General features: G+C 55.7%; 1 protein-coding gene across 1 annotated transcript in view; it reads left to right on the top strand.

The window, feature by feature from the left end:
- Positions 1-8,570: 8,570 nt before the first annotated feature.
- SLIT1 (slit guidance ligand 1) overlaps positions 8,571-17,182 on the top strand; it is a gene marked incomplete at both ends in the record, with an annotated part of 59,372 nt that continues 50,760 nt past the window's right edge. Inside the window, one exon of the mRNA XM_082286143.1 lies at positions 8,571-8,773. Within this exon, the coding sequence (XP_082142269.1) occupies positions 8,571-8,773 (203 nt within the window). The remainder of the gene's footprint in view (positions 8,774-17,182) is intronic.

Consider the following 17,182-nt stretch of genomic DNA (forward strand, 5'->3'; position numbering starts at 1 on the left):
GGGCTTGAAAGCCTCTGGGGTGCTTGTGTGATACAGGGTGCCCAGACAGGCTGCCTTTCCCTTGGAGGTATGAAGTTGGACCTCTTCTTTTCCTGTCTTCCCCCTGCTGTCATCCAGGGTGATGGGAAATCAGGTTTACAAAGAACACTTTATATAAATAATGGATCAAATGAATAAATTTTGCTCTGTAGGGCCATTCTTCTCTTGCCACTCTTGGCTGCCAAGAGAGGATGCTTTCTGCTTGCATTTTCTTTTCCTCCTTCTTAATAATGGCGTCTCAGATTTTATGCAGATTATTTCTCTGTGAAGTTCTTCCACGTTTGAAATGCCCTGGGCTTGCCTGCCATAGCTCAGACACTCATTAACATCCTCGCCATGCAATTGAAAAACAAGCAGGAGAAGGAGCAGCACAGTGTGTTTGAAAGCGGCGCTGCCTTCCTGCGGGCTGAGCCCCGAGCGCGTCCCCTTCTCCTCTGTGGCTGCAGTTGGGTGTCATGGGAATGATGAGCCCCATCTCCCTGGAGCTCAGGGAGCGGGAGGCGACGGGCCTCTGTGCACTTCAAAGTGGGCATGAGAGTCTAGAGAGACATTTCTCTTCTTGAACATATTGAACAAAGGAATGCAAAAACTCACAACAGCTATCTTCAATACTGCAAACCCAAATATCACCCCCCTGAAAAGCTGTGATTCAAAGTGACAGCTTTATCTGGCTTACATAATTTAAAAAATGAATGTTTTTTGGCTTCTGAAGCTGCAATCCAAGCACTTAAGCTTGACTGCAAGTGAAAGGGCAGCAGCCACTGGGACCCAACACTGGGTGAAGGTATATATTTAAAGGGGGATTACTCATCTCTCAGTATGTTTGCTTTGGCCTGTTGGTATGTACACACAGCAGTGGTGTTACAAAGCAAACAGGCAGTGCTCACCTTCATTTCATTAAACAGTTTTTATCTCAAATTGCACAGCACAGACTTGCAAATAAGTTCTTCAGAGTGTCAGTGCTATCTAAACCAATTTTTGCAAGTTGTCTTGATTTTTTTTTTTTTTTTTTTTTTAACTGCTCTGCCCTGGTTTGGAGTTGAAATAAGATATTTTTCTTAAATTACCATGTGTGGCTGGGAGCTGTCATGTTGCTGCTGCATCTCACTGCCTAGGGCAACAGTGTAGACAAAAACCATGACTACTGCTAGCGATAGATACTGGCACCAGCCAGACCAGTTATCAGGCTTTACAATCTCATTGGCTTGGATTAACTAATATTTTTTCATGGAGTGAATAAATTACCATGTTTAGTTCTGTTTGCTCATCTCTCCAGTGAGGGTTTTGTGTTGAAGCTCATAAACTGTTCAGGCATATAGGTGCCAAGATCTCTGTGCTGGGTCCCACTTGTGCTGTGGACTGGAGTGGGATCTCAACTGGCACCACTTCTGTGGCCCCATCCTGCTCCAGCCCGGCTTTGTTCCTGGGGCGTGCCCACACATGAGGAATGTGATGGGGTTGTTTTGGGGCTCCTCTGTAAGGAGCTGCTGTCCCCAGCCGTGCATCACAGGGTGAGGTTCAGACACTTCCCAGCACCAGCCTTCAATTTTAGTTTGGGTCAGAGGGAGACAAGTTTTCCTTTCTCTGCTGAGTCACAGCTGGAGTGGTCATTTCTGTGGCCCCCTCCCCAGTTCCTCCTCTCCCAAGCTAAACCAGCCTCCCCTGCCTTGCTGTTGGGGAAGATTTACAAATCCACCACCCAGCCCTCCCATGCAGTGCCTTACGTGATATTAAGATCATCTTTTCCACCAGAGAGAATTGTGTCCCACTTGATCCTCTGCTTTTGGCTGAAGCTCCTGTGCCACTGGGAATTGCGGTGAACAGAGGTGCCAACCTGCCTTGGCCGTCATGGCTGCGTGTAACTTGGTGTGTGCACAGGTCTTCAACATGGGGGTGTCTCTGTTGACCTGTGGTTGTTTTAGAGTTTGTTTCTTCCAACCTTTTTTGCTTAGAAAGCTTGATCCTTGCTTCCCTGTGGAGCAGGATCTCGGCAACCTCTTGCACAAAAGCCTCTGGCTCCATTGTGCCACTCCCAGGCCGTTCTGCAGCGGCAGCACAAGAGGGGGCTGGCAGCACACGCTGCGGGACGGGACCCCCTGCCCCGCAGCACTGGGGGCCCCGCGCCAGATGTGCTGGGGGCAGGCTTGGAGACGCCTGGTTCTTCCTCCCTGGCTACATCTGGCAGATGGAGGAGGTGGGAAGCTGGGGCTATAAATAAAGTGAACAAGAACATAAAGAGCGCTGAGAAGGCTGGAGAAGGATGTCCTCAAAATCAAAAATCAGCTCTGCAAGTAGTCCCAAGCATGGTCCTACAGCTCTAAGGAGAGTCCCTGCCTGCATCCAGGACCAAGCAGAGCTGTCACAAGGCAAGCTGAACCCTTTCCCTCTCTTTTTCAAGTTATTTTTGGCTACTGGCATCCTCTTGCCATTCTTCAGAGCCAGACCCTGGTAGCCAATCCTTCAGGCTCATGCCTCTGGGGCTGGTGCTCCTTCCTGCAGAACCTGCACCCTGAAAGTTTCTCTTCTACAGTGTAGAAATTTGGGTGATGGAGGCAAAGTGGAGCTGGAAGGAGTTCCCTTGTCCCATGTTGAGCAGAATCTGACTTTCTTTCATTCTCTAGTAGCTTGTGACTCTGTAAGGGCTGGGGAAGGAGGAGCAAGGACACACAGACATACTCACAACTTTGGGACTGACAAGGCACAGAAAGGCCATCTGCAGCTGTGGAAGCACAATGAGCCCAAGCAGGCACATAGCTTATTGATCACATCCCAGTGTGGGACTGGCTGCCAGCTAGCCATAAATATGGAGCAGAGGCATGCTCGTCTGCACCCAGGGCATCTTCATCAACAAAATCAGGACAGAGCCTCTGCCTCCCTCATCCATCAGGCTGAGGCACTCCTTATTTCTCCAGTTAGATGTTTTCCCAGTGCAGAGATGTCAGTGCAATGGGGATGAAAGGGCTTGGTGGAAACAAGCCCTGCTCCTCTAACAACAGAACACAGCATCTCTGCTTACCCCATGGCCAAGGTCATCAGCTGAATCCTGAAAACCCACCTGCTCTTTCTGGGAGGCAGGGTTTTATAGCAGAGGAGCTGCAGTTTATGGCACCGTGGAGAAATATGTTGGATGCTCTTGGCAACAGCAAATGGAAAGTTAGTCTATTAAACAGTAAATTATCCCTCCAATGCATCTTCATTGAGGAGGGTTAATGAGTGGCTGCAGGCAGAGTGAGTGGGAAAGAGTGTGTGTGTATGCACAGCGCGGATGTGGAACAATTGCTACATCTGGGGACCCCGGAGCCCCTGCTCCAACAATAGCATTTCCATGTGCAAGGCGCTTCACAGACACCTCCTCGCGTGTGGTTTATTCAAACCACCTTGCACTGCACCGCGGAGCTCCCAGGCGGTTGGCGTGTCCAGCCGTGCTGGGAACAGCATCTCTTCATCTGCATCTGGGCTGCTTGGTGCAAATGTTTCCCATGTAGGCTAGAGCTGGTTTTGGGAACCCAGGCTGCAGGGCTCAGCCCCTCTGCTCAGCCATGCCACAAAGCGGGGATGCCGTGCCTTGCAGACTGCCACCCTCCTGCTGTTCCACAATTGTTCGAGGCAGTGACACAGACTGAGTTCCCCCTACCTGGATGGTCCCTGTTGTGTTAGGCTGGGGCCAAATCCACCTACTTGGGAGTTTTGGCATCTCCTGCATCATCTCAGAGCAGTCAATGGATGCTGTTCCTTTCACTTGGTCCCAGTGGTGAAGGTGGCCAGGCAGTAGAGATGCTTGGCTCCTGCAGTCAGCGGGGCCACATTCACAGAGCAATGCTGGCCGTGTTTGCAGGGTGATGGTGGTGGTGTTCACAGGGCAACACTGGCAGGGTCTAGCAGGTGATGCTGGCTATGCTCACAGGGCAGTGCTGGCAGTTTGCAAGGCAATGCTGGCCACATTCACAGGGTGATGCTCTTGCTGTTCGTGAGGGAGGGCTTGTCCCTGGAAAGACACAGGAGAGAGCACATCCCAGCCCTGCCTGCTGCTGCTGCTAACCAGGCAAGATTTACTGTGATCCCAGTGGCCCCAGCTGCCCGCACCACTCTATAATAGACCCATCAAGGGCATTGTCGTGCTGCAGGAGCCCAACAGGTACCTAATGGGGCTGACACGCCAGCCCGCTCCCACACAATGCCTCACTCTCCCAAGCCGAGTGTGTCTGGCAGGACAAAGGCAGCCTGGCCTCCCAGCATGAGCCAAACTGGCCAGGCGTGACAGATGTGGCCCGGGACAGCCCAGCAGCCCACCCTGCACAAAGTCTCTGGGGGATGCTAAGAAGCTGAAGGTTACAGCCACTCTGCTCCCAACACATCTCCAGCTGGGTCTTACGGCTGCTGCTCCCCAAACAGATGTTGCTGGTGGGAGGAAGGGTTCAAAGCACAGCCCCAGTGCAAGGGATGACAGATCCTGCTGCTGGCAATGCTCCTCAGCAGGAGGTTGGAGCAGGCACCATGCAGGCATGTGTTGGGTTTGCATGGCAAGGCTTTGGTAGTAGGGGGACTTCTGTGAGAAGCTGCTAGAAGCTTCCTCCATGTCCAGTGGAGCCAGTGCCACTCAGCTTCAAGACAGACTGACCACTGCCCAAGGCTGAGCCCATCAGCAATGGTGGTAGCAGCTCTGGGATAATGTACGTAAGAAAGGGAAAAGTTTCCGCACAACACCAGCAGCAGCTGTAGAGAAGAAAGAATACGTGAGAGGAACAGCTCTGCAGACACAAAGGCCATTGAAAGAAGAGGGGGAGGAGGTGTCCCAGGCACCAGAGCAGAGATTCTCCTGCAGCCTGTGGTGAAGCCCAGGGTGAGGCAGGATGTACCCCTGCAGCTCATGGAGGTCCACAGTGAAGCAGAGATTTGCCTGCAGCCTGTGAAGGAGTCCACACCAGACCAGGTGGATGCCCAAGGGAGGAATGTGAGAAGTCCCTGTCCTGAGGAGAGAGAAACAGCAGAGACAAAGTGTGATGAACTGACCACAGCATTCATTCCCCATCCCCTTGTGTCACTGGTAGGGAGGCGATAAGAGAAAACTGGGAGTGAGGTTGAGCCCAGGAAGATGAAAGGGATGGGGAAAGGTGTGTTTTTAAGACTAGGTTTTATTTCTTATTATCCTACTCTAATCTGATTAGTAATAGATTTAACCAATTTCCCCAAGTCTGTTTTGCCCGTATTGGTAACCAGTTATCTCTCTCTAGCCTTATCTTGGCCTATGAGCTTTTCATTATATTGTCTCTCCCCGGCCAGCTGAGGAGGGGAGCGACAGAGTGGCTTTGGGGGGCGCCTGGTGTCCAGCCACGGCCAACCCACCCTACTGCCTCTGTTTAAAACACTTCTGCTCTGCAGCAGTGCCTGATCCCACTCTGAGAAAGGCTGAGCACTGCTGTGGACAGGTGATGGCCACAGCACTGCTTCAAAGCGTGGCACAAATGGGCCAGGGTGTGCTGCCTCCCCCCTGCATGCCCAGGTGCAGGGTACAGCACGCTGCCTTGAAGCCCAGGTGTGCTGGAAGGTGCTATCAGGCGACTCAGTGCCAGCCCAGCCCACAGGAGAGCTAAGAGGGGCAAGCTGTGACCCGTCCTGAGTGGGAGGAAATGCCTGGATGCTGCCCTGGGGAGCTTGGCTTAATATTGGCAGCAATTTTTTGTTTGAAGCTTTGTAGCTGCTTCGCATCTCTTTGCACGACAGGTCTGGCGCGTACCCTGGAACCCTTCCCTGGATCTTCCCATGAAAATTCCTACAAAAAAAGCTTCTGCTTCATTTTAACCAAGCCCAGAGCCCATCAGACGATCCAGATGGTCTCTCTCTCTATCAAGCATTTTGGCCCAAATCCCGGTGGCAGACGGCAGGACCAGGCCTCCCCTGATAAAGAAGTTTGGGGTTTATTTTTCTCCCTGCTCCTCATCCATATTCAGTGGAACCCTGGGCTTTTCCCAGGCAGCTGTTGTTCTCTGAGGCCCACCCCATCAGGGTGCCTAGGTGACTTGGGATCACCCAAATGCACCAGGGGCTGAGGTGTGGGAGGAGGGTCTTGGTACACAGCCTGTCCCTCCACACTGCTGTCCTGGCTCACCCCGCCCTTGTTGTGTTGGCAGCCCTGGAAGGGTGTTGCTTTTGCAACTGGAGCAGATGCTGAGGGGTCAGCCAGGGCTGGCAGCCCAGCTCAGTGGGATGCCCTGTGGTGCTGGGGCATGGGGCACTGGCGGCGTGTCAGGTGGAGGCAAAAAGCTCACACAGAACAGCAGGACTTGAGGTACCTACAGGAGAAAATGTGGATGTCAGCCTGAAACAGGGTTTTGAGCTTCCCAGTCCCGCACTCCCACTGGAACCGGGATGGGTGATGGTGGGCTCCAGGCAAGCCCTGCTGGCTACTCCCTTTGCCAAGACCACAGCCCCGTATAAGTGACTGGGTGTTGCTGCAGCTGGATGTAGAGATGGAAGGAGCTTGCTTTTTCTGAGGATCACAAGGGTTTGCCTGAGGCAAGTGCCTGAAAAACGGAGGAAACAAGATCCCTTGCTGCCTCCCGCCTTCCTGCCAGCACCAGAGGTAAAGGGCAGGTTAGGAAGACCCAGTTCTGCTCTGACAGCCAAGCGGTGAAGGGGAGTTTGTGAGGGAGGGTGATCACAAGCATCACACTGATAGCAGCCTTTTGGGGACACCAAGCCATTCTGAAACAACCTTCACCCCCCAAAATTCAGCCAAGGTCTACAGTTCAGATCCCTTCAGGTGCTCTTGCCACCGGGGTCTCCCTGGGAGCCCCAGGAGAGGCTGCAGGGCCACCTCTGCAGAAGCTGTGCCAGCAAGGGGTCGGCTCTCAGAGTCCTGGGAAGCAGCTCATCTTCCTTGCTGTCAGGGCTGCTGGGTAGCAACAAGGAACAAACCCCTTTCATCCATCTCAGGCACAGCTTCCTCCTGGGACTGGGGCCAGAGGAAGGAGATGTCACGAAAATGCAGACAGATGATGGGAGCCAGCATTTGGGATGGAAAAGGGCTGCTGATCTGGGCCAAGCTGGTGCAACCCTGTGTGTGCATGAGGTGGTCCTCGCTGGAGCAGGACTCCATGCAGACACCTCCCTCTTGCCCTGATTAAGGAGCTTGTGGAGCTCCATGCACAGAGGACATTGATTTAAGAGGCACTCCAGCCCCTGGGACCTGCCACCATCCCTGCAAATACCCGCCATGCTCTGTTGGATTGGGAAATAAGTGTGCACTGGCATGTCCATGCTCACACACCACCCCTCCCACTGTGGTACAGTGCAGCAGGCTCCCATCTCCCCTCCTTCCATGGGTTTCCTCTCTGAGGAGGAGATTTGTAGCAGTTGCTGCCACAAGCCAGGGCTGTGTTGGGCATATCAAAATGCCTGTTGGGTTTTTTTTTAAGGATTCAGTTCTTGGAGCCATGGGGTTACAAGTGTTTCAGGTGACATTAATAAAACAGGTGACCAGCCCTCCTGGATACACCTCCTGCCTTGCATTTGCAGATCTCAGGGAGGAAAATGGAAGGCAATAAAACAAATGCAATATTTGCATTATTGAGATGTCAACTGTTTAGGGCCAAGCTTACAAGATTTCTTGGCTTCACTTCCTTTTGCACTGAAACAGGTGTATTTTGCCTTGTTCTTCCCTGTAGGTTAGCCAAAAAGACGTTTTGGTTACTTTATTTTTAAAGATGTTCCTCTGGAATGGAAAAGAACATAGCTAATACACAGCCAGGACTTTAAGATTTGTGTGTGGGGCAAAGTACAAAGCAGAGCTGCCACCCAAGTCCCCTCTGCACGCTGGGGTGCTGAGCCGCGGGGCTCCCACTCACGGACCAGACACCATCCCAGCTGACAAGCACCAGCCTGTCCTGCGGTCCCCGTGGGCTGCCAGGTCCCCGTGCCTCACCTGGACTCTGTGGATGACGGGATGGGGCATCGGGCTGCCGGGTGGGAGACAGGCCAACGCTGCCTTAAGTACACCAGGGGATGCAAAAGCTTTTGGCACCCCTGAGGAGAGGGGAATGCCCTGCCTGCGGCCGCCCGGCTCGCAGGCTGTTTCTCCCCGGGTGCCGCTGCCCGCCACCCGACAGCCCGCAGCCTCTCCCGGGGAAGTCGGGTGCTCCGCGAACCAACCGCGCTGTCCCGGGTGGGGGGACGGAGCCGAAGCCCGCCATCCTGCACGGTCGGGGCGGTGCAGAGCCCCGACGGCTCCGGCGACCGGGGTGCCGGTGCCCTGCCCTGCCAGGACCGCTGCTACCTCCGCTGCCGCGGGTACAGGGGGCGCGGGGAGGGGCGCGGGTGGTGGCGGGGGGGCCCGTCGGGGCGGGGAGGGCGGGAGGGAGGAGCCAGCGCGGGGGCTGAGCCTGGGCTGCGGGATGGGGCGGCAGTGAGGGTGGGCGGGTGCGCGCCGACGGGGCTCTCGCCCCGCAGCCGAGCCGAGCCGCGCGGAGCCCAGCCTCGCTCCGCTCCCCGGTGATGCGCAGCGGCCGCAGCGCCTGACCCTACTGCCCGCTGCCATGGCGGCCCCGACCCCCGGGGGGCCGGGGGGGGTCCCGGCGGGGCTGCGGGCCGCCGCCTGGCTGCTGGTGTGCGCCGCGCTGTGCCGGGGCCGCGCCGCCGCCTGCCCGCCGCTGTGCGCCTGCAGCGGCACCACGGTGGACTGCCACGGCTCGGCCCTGCGCGCCGTGCCCCGGAGCATCCCCCGCGGCACCGAGCGCCTGTGAGTACCGCCGGGCTTTGTCCGCCGCCGGTGGGCGTGCGGCGGGCCAGGGTGCGGGAGCCCGGCGGGGCGCCGGGGCCGGGGGCTTGTCCGAGAGTGCGTGTCCAAAAGCGCGTGGGGAGCGAGTGCCCCGCGGGGCCGCGTGGGCAAGAACCCCGCGGGGGGAGCGGAACGCGCTCGGGAGCCTGTCAGGAGTGTGTGCGGGAGCCCGTCAGGGGACGCGTGTGCAAGAGGCTGTCCGTGGCGGGGGTGTGCAGCAGCCCGTGTGGGATGTGTGCAAGTGCCCACCGTGTCTATTCAGGGCAGTACGTGTGCAAATGCCCGCGGGGCTACGGTCGGCCGCCCAAAAGGTGCGTGTGCGAGAACCTGGTGGGGTGGGTGATGTGCGGTGTCCCGCTACGCCCGGGGGTTGTGTGTCTGTAAGTTCCCGTCCGGGGGATATGTGTGGAAGAGCCTGTTGGGTGAGTTTACGTGCATTATCCCCTTCCTGGGGGGGGTGCAATAGCCCGTTGAGGTGGAGAGCAGTGCGTGTGTGAGAGAGCCTGCTGGGGCAGGGTGTGTGTGTGACCCTTTCTCTGTGTGAGGGTCGTGCAAGGGGTCCGGCATGTCCCAGGACCCGCGTGTGCCAGTGTTTGTGCAAGCATGCGGAGCGGGTTGGGATTAGAGCCGTGCCCGAGGGAGTGGGCTGCTCCGGGGGGGCATTTGCGCTGGGGCAGCCCAGAATGGACTGCGCCTGTGGGTCCGCGAGCCGCATAGCACCCCCCGGCAGGTGTGTGGCCACCCCTGCCGGGACTTGTCAGAGGGTAGCTACACAACCAGAGAGGTTCTCTAAGGGCTTCTGTCACCCCAAGCCCCTACCTGTGCTGGGCACCCCTTTGTCCCCAGGAAGCTCTCTTGGGAGTGCCGCACATCATGCTAGGATCAGTTCCCATTCCCCCAGCTCCCCTTGAGACTCCCCCACGGTGTGACCAGCCTTCCGCCGTGCTGATCACCCATCGTGAGCCAGGCAGCTCACCCATCCTCTCCAGTCCCCTGTGCCTGCACCTCCCTGCTCATCAAATCCCTTGCCACGTCCTCAGGGGTGTGGGGAGGTGTCCCTGGCTCTCTGAGCTGGGCCCCGCTAAGGAAGGCTTTTCTCTCACAGTCATGGTCCAGCCGGCTGTGTGGGTGCTGTGTCACCTGCTGAGCTCCCCTGAGCAGGAGGGGTGCCTCTGCTGCTGTGCCTGGCTGGGCAGGTCTCCCTGCCTGGGGTTCTGTGGCTGCACGGGGTCCCCACCCAGGGAGAGCAGCATGAGCTGAACGTGTCCAACCTGCTGCTGGCAGCAGGTTCCTGGCATGCAGGAACCCCATCCCAGCCAGAGAGCGGGGCTGTCCCCAGCCTGTACCCTCTACTCAGTAGCAGCAGGTGCCCCATCCCAGTAGCTGCAGTAGAGCATAGTGGCACAGTAGCTGTCTGGCCCTGGCCCTGGGGCCAGGCTGCTCCCACATCCCCCTTGCAGTGCAGGGAAGTGTTGAGCTGCTGCCTCCTTGGGCAGGAGAGCTGCAGGATATGTTCTAGGGCTCCTAGCTCCTGGCCCTGTGCTGTGCTGTTTGCAGCTCCTGAACTGTGACTGTGCCCTTTGCCTGCAGATGGGCAGAGACCCTGCAGGCAAGGACTGCATGCAGGGACTGCAGACAGCCTGGCAGCTGCCAGGGCTGCACCCAGCGTGCAGCGTCAAGAGCTCTGCAGGATACCACTTTAGAGGAGTTTTCTTTTCTCCCACCATAATTATCCTCATACAAATTATTATTACCCGGCACAGCAACCAGGCTGCTGTGAGTTGCCATCCCGTAGACCCAGTTTATGAGGTCTGAGACAGGATCCCCCCTTCCCTCTGTGTCCAGGGCAGGGGGGAGGTTTATGCATAGCCTGCACTAGCCCTTTCTGCCTCTTAGGGAGCTTAATGGGGTCCTTGGCATCAGCTCTCCATGCACCTGGGTGCAGGGTCCTGGGGGAGAGTTGGCATTCAGTCCCCACCTCTGCCCGCTGGGCAGGTGCTCAGCACTGCTCAAATGAGGCAATGCTGGAGTGAGCTAATGGAGGATGCCCTTGCTGGGTGTCCCTCTCCTGCCCTGGCAGGGCATCTCTCCCCCTCTGGCGGTGGGTCCTGTTGCTGTCTCTCGTTCTGCCTCCACTGACCTGGTCCTCCATGTCTGTTGCCATTCAGCAGCATTGGGTTTTCTGGATTTCAATGCAGCTGGCGATGCCGGATCTTCTGGCTGGACTGAGCTAGACATGCTTGCTCTCTCGTGGGTGTTGTCTGCTGGATAACTACTTCCTGCTGTTTTGCACACCCTTGCAGGTGCTTGAGGGTGTCTGTGCAGAGCAGGTCTATCTCCTAGCAGTGAAATCCTGCTGTAACAGCTCGTAAGTGAGTTTCAATTCCCTGTAAGCAGGCTGCAACCTTGCAGTCTCCAACTTCTCAGTGATTGATGGAGCAAGGTCTGCTATCAACCACAGGGGAGTCTGCAGCAGAGCCTGTGCTCAGGACTTGCTCTCTCCAGGGACCAGCTCTCTGTGGGAAGTCATCAACCTCTTACCAGTGCCCTCCACTGCCTGCCTCTTTTCCTAAGCCCTGAGATGCACAGTGTGAGTGACGCCAACCTCATCATGCACCCCACAGTGCCAGTGAGCAGTGGTGTCCCTGCCACTGAATTTCTCTCCTGTTGCGTGCCAGTGTGGTGTTTGGAGCCTCCAGGCTTTCTCCAGCCTCCCACCTGGCTGAGCCCCACGGTGGCATGGGTCAAGCCCCTGGACAGGGCAGCACTGCTGCTGGCACTGCCATAGTGGGGACTCAGTCAGCAGCATTCTGCAGCGAGGTTTGATCTCCATTGCTTTTGAAATACACCCTTTTCCTTTGAAGAAGAGGGAATTACTTGCCTTTGAGAGTCACTGCAACTTTGGAGATCATGGGCTGGGGAAAAATTGTCTCGTCTTCTGCTTCACAGTTTGCCCTGTGATACCTTCCTGGTGGGTGCCATGCTCTTGGTAGATACTAAGGGCTGCAGACATGTCTAAGATGGACCATGAGTGATGGTTGCATGGGGGGGACAGGACCCCTCCCCCTTGTGCCAGGGCACAGCACATTGCTCCCTAAGTGCCTTTTAGTCTGCAACCCAACATAAATGGGGGTTGTGCACCTGCCCTCTGACTGGATCGGGGCTGAGCAAGGCGGGAAGCAGCAAAGTCTCTGGGCACTTTGCACAGATGCCTGTGCTTCCGCCTACACCTCTGGCAAGCACAACAGAGGCCTGAAGGCTTTGTAGGCAGGATGGGGTGATAATCCTCCAGCACTACAGCGTTATCTGCTTCCAGGAGTCCCTCAGGCCTCAGCCACCAGAGAAGAGTTGTGGGAGAAGGTCACAGTTCCCTTCCCCATTTGCTTGCTTTTCTTTCTTTCTTCCTTTGACAGTGTCTCTGAAGAGCAGGCTGTCCTGTTGGGGAGGTGGATCACTCTCCCCACACCAGCAGGATCCGTGCAAATTTGCCACTGTCAAATGGCAGCTTCCAGCCCAGCTCTTTGCATGTATGGGATGACTTGACTGTGATGGCGTCACACTCTCCTGCTATTGAAGTTTTTGGCTGACAGCTGAGAATTGCCCCACTTGCCCCTTTTGCCTCATCTCCCATGAGCTGAACATCCCCCATCTCACTGTGGGCTGTGTAGTGTCCCTCCCTGCATGTGGGAGGCAGCAGAGCTGGGTTTGGGGGTCCCCATCACTGCACGCCTCTTGGCTCTGGCTTTTCCCCTCCAGGGTCCCTGGTCTCAGCATTTCATGGGGCTTCTGTTTGCCTGGTTCTCAGAGTTGGGGGTTTGCCTGTGCTGAAATGGGCCCCATGCAGTCTGTAGCCAGCCTGCCGTCCCTCTGTCTGCTTTGGTGGAGGGAAGGGGTGCTGAGCTACAGCCTTTGGGTGTGAGAGCACCATGCCAGGGTGGCTGCACCTGAAGCACACTTGCATACTGCCCAACCATCCTCTGCCACAATTCTGGCAGCAAGCCCTTGATCAGAGCATGTTCAATACATTCACCTGCATCTACCTCTCACCAGTTAATCAAAATGTCTTGCAGCAGCCAGGCTGGTGTATGGAAGCAGCACTCCTGCATTCCACACCGGTTGTTGGGCTGCTTCTCCTTTCAGGGGCTTTGAGGAATGCTCGTTCTTAGGAAGCACCTTGAGGAAGTCAACCTCTCCCTTCCCTGAAGTGCCCGGGCAAGTTCTCACTGAGCAGTCTGGTTGCAGAGGGTCTGCGCAGGCTCTGCAGAGCTCTGGGGCAGGATGCAGGACCGTTGTCCAGCCAGGGCAGTGCTTGGCTGGCCCTGCAGCCCTCAGCTCTCAGGAGAGCCAGTGCTGGGCACTGGGAGGATGCAGGCTGGCTTGGGAAGGTAGCCTGCCCAGCCCACTGCAGTGGCTTCCTTGGGAGCCTTCCTGGACAGAGGAAATTTGCAATTCTATTCCAATTTCTCCCTTCAGCTACGTCCAAGGCAGATGCTGTCTATATATTGCCATGGTAACGCTGCGTTCTCACTCTCTATGGAATTGCATGCTGGAAAAATATTAGTTTAAAAAACTATGTCGTGTTTGTATTGACTGAAGTCGAGGCTGATAGTGGAGGATCTATTGTCCCCTGGTTGGAAAAAGTCACCAGTAACAGGCAATAAAGCCAGGCAGATTGGCCTCTGGTGACCACTTCTCACCCCACACAACAATTGCTTCCCTATAAACCCTTCCTTGGCTCTGTTTTATTGCATCTTTTAAAACAGATATTTTTGCCTTAAATGTGCTGCCACTTTGGTCCTCCAGAGTGATGCATTGTGCTAACAGCAATTCCTTGCTGCTGAGGTGGGAGCAAGGAAGGGGAATTGTTTCCAGTTTTAATTATGGGTCTCTCATGTGCACCTTCAAATGCCATTGCTGCTGTGCCCAGAGCCTGCAGCCCCAGGGTGAGCTGGGCATGGTGGCCACGGTGCTGGTGCAGGGCAGCACACACAGAAACAGTCCAGTTACAGAAACAGACCCATTACAGGACATGCATTTGCTTTGAGTTTCATTCTCTCCTACTTCATTGTTTCCTATCAAAACTCCGGCTGGCAGAAGAGTGAGGCAGCTATAAAAGGTAAAGGATGCACGAGGGACCATCACAGGGCAGCAGAACCTGCAGCCTGGGGGAACAGAAGGGATTTGGGGTACCACCAGGGTGGTGTGGGCAGGGAAAGGGTGTCCTGTCCAGGGAAAGGTGTACAAGCCCATGACCTCCCACTGAAGAGGGGCTTTTCCTGTATCCTTGCACTGATTTGCTCTCTGGCAGCCTGGTGCAGGAGAGTAGTGGAGCAGGACGTGCATGTGGGCAGCTGAGGGAGTCTGTCTTTGTCTTGCTTCTGAGTCCTTCATGGTTCCCTGCCCACTCCAGAGGTACTTAGTGCTGCGGACGTGTACTCTTGATCTTTATTGCTACTGAAATAACCCTTCATAAAACCTGAGAGGCAAGGAGATGTTTCTATGTGTGTTTTGCTGAAAAGCAGTAAAAAACACAGTTGTGCGTTAGCAAATGGCCTCATCCCAGGGGACGTCAGACCCAGATCACTGCTCCCTGGCAGGCTTCCAGTGCGAGTAGCTCCAAGGCCAGCTCCAGCAGCTGGCCCCTGTCCCCACTCGAGGGACAGCCAGGGATGGCAGTGGCAGGAATGGTAAGGGGAGCAGAGGTTTTCCTGCTGTACATCACCAGGATGCAATTAGCAATGTGAGCAGTAAGGATAGTTTGCAGCCGGGTCCTTGGGATTGTGGTACTGCTGGAAGTGAGAAGGAAATGAGGTGGGATGGAGGAGACTTCTCCATGGTGTTGGTGTGGGGTTGGTCCAAGGCTGTCCCCTCAGGAATCATCTGCTACATTCAGGCTCTGAGGCTGTGCTGACTGTCTGCTTCCCTGGCATGCATTTTGGATGCACTCGCTGCTCAAAATAGCAGAGGCAAGTGTCCTATGGGGGAGAGAGGCTGCTAGAGGAGGAAGATCAGAAAAAGGGAAGATTAATTTTTAAAGTGATGCAGCCAAGGAGCAGCCCTGGGCACCAAGACTGAGAGAGATGCAAGCTCCTGGCCCTGGATATTTCTTGGTTGGAGGAAGCCCTACATCCCAAATGGGATGCTTCAGGAGGCCCATCTGCTCTGGGATTGAGGAGGCACCTGTAACTGAGCAGCTGAGGTGCACTTGTCCTCCCATCCCTGCTGTGAGCAGCTCCAGGATGGATGAGCCAAAGAGGTTTTGCTGAGGAAGATGTAAAGTGGAACTTAATCTGATGAGTGGTAGGATGAAGCCTGAGGGCTGGGCAGCCTCCCCTGCCCTGGGAAGCAGAGAAGCTACAGAGCAGCTCCTCACCAGGCCACTCAGCACAGCATAAAAAGCCAAATTTTGGGGGTATCCAGGAAAATCTGTTCTCTTGGCTGAGTCTCAGTTTTCACATTTGTGGAACAGAAATGACCTGCTGCTTTTTCTCTCTCCCCCTGGGGTTCAGGGAGGTTATTTATTTATTTTTAACCTGAAGGTAATACACCACAATGCTGCGTGAGTGTAAAGCATTCCCTGCCTGCGAGCAGCTAATGGCTGTGGCATGAAAACCCCAGAGAGAAGTTAGGAGAACAGAAAGCCTTCCGGATCCTCACTGTTACTTGCATGATCGATGCTGTTTGTAATGCTTAAAGATCTGTCTTGATGCTAACCTGCTGTACTATCTCGTAAAAGCTTACAGAGCCTCCTGTGCTCTGGGGCCAGCACTGTGCTTGGGGCTGGGCAGTGATTCTGAGATGAGCCCAAACGTCACTTCTGGGGCTCTGCCTGTTGGGCACCTGCAGGCAGCTGGTAGGGGCGGTGCTGGCAAGGTGTTCACCCTGTGAATGACACCCCTAAAGGGTCTTCGATGTAGCCCTTGGGCACCTTTGCTCTTCTTGAGGGGTCTGGTCAGAACAGGCATGGGATGGGAAAGGACAAGAAGGTGCTGAGCCCCTTGTGCAGCTATGTCAGCCCAGGACGTGTGTGACCAGTGTCCCCTCCCTGAGCAGCACCCTGTAACTCCCTGGTACCTTGGAGGGGATGGAGTTAGCACCCAGCCATGCCCACATGGGCTCCAGGGAGCTGGTGAATGTGGTGCCAGTGCTGGAGGGCACCAGCTCTCCCAGGACTGGGAAGGGCTCTGCTCCACCTTTCCTTGTTTGAGCAGCTCAGTGAGCCTGTGCTGGGGCTCAGTTACATTCCAGCAGCCGGGTGAAATCTTGAGAAGACTTGAAAAATGCAATAAAAGTGTAGGATGAAAGGCTGCAGCTGGCTCTGCCCCCCAGTGCTGAGCACAGGGGTCAGTCTGGAGTCAAAGCCTCATCCGTGTTCCCATTAGCAGTCTGTGTGATGGGACACGAGTTGCTTATGACAGTTGCAGATGCCACCAGGCTGGGAGAGATGCAAGAGGGCTGGAGAATGGGCTGAGATTTCAGAGCGGGCTTGGTGAATGGGAGGAATGAGCTGACAGAAAGGAAGGTGTTGCCTGGGGACTAGAGGAAAGTGCTTGGTGGGAGGGAATCACCAACAGCACAGATGTGGAATGGGAGCAGGAACAGAGTGGGTCCTGCCCCTGCAAGTCAGAGAGGCCCTGAGGGAGAGCTGTGCCCTTAGGACTGGGGGATTGGTGGGGAGAAGTGGGCTGGGAAAGAGGCCTGCACAGGCAAGGGAGCAGCTAGGTCTCTGCACCGTGGTGGCCTGGCCAGGCAGAGACAGGGTTCATCTGCTGTGGGAGAGGCTCAGGTCAGAGTTTTGGGAATGTTCTTGAGGCAGGAGCAGTGACATGCTGGAATAAGGCACAGGGTAGTTTCAGTCCCTGTCCTTGAAGGAGCAGTGTGTGCATCTGCCTGGATTGATGGAGGGTGGCAGAGGTACTGCTGTGGGGTGCGTGACCTTCCAGCCTTCATTTCTCTGCTTCCCTGATTATTATCTGGCACTGCCGGCTCCAGCTGGGGTCAAGGCTCTGGGATGAGGGCTCTGGAGCTGCTGGGAGGGGAGCCATGTCCTTGGGAGCAGGTGCTCTGAGGCAAGGGCAGGAACAGCAGAGCAGTGGAGACCTTCGAGGGAGGGACACATCTCATGGACAATACAAGTGCCAGCCTCACCGGGCACCAGGGCAGGGGTGGCCCTTGCAGCAGGCACCACAGGAGTGTGGATCCATCTCCACCAGCCCCTGCAGTCACTGCCCAGAGCAGTGGGCACCTGCTCTGTGCTGGCACTGATGGGCTGGGGCACATTTTGCCACTGGTGGGTGCCAATGCAGGAATTCATCTCACAGGCTTTTCCTCTGCATTCTTAAAAGCAGGATTCTGGGGAGCAGAGCAGTT

Source organism: Coloeus monedula (assembly GCF_965178545.1).
Source record: "Coloeus monedula genome assembly, chromosome: 8".
In the NCBI taxonomy this organism is placed as follows: domain Eukaryota; kingdom Metazoa; phylum Chordata; class Aves; order Passeriformes; family Corvidae; genus Coloeus; species Coloeus monedula.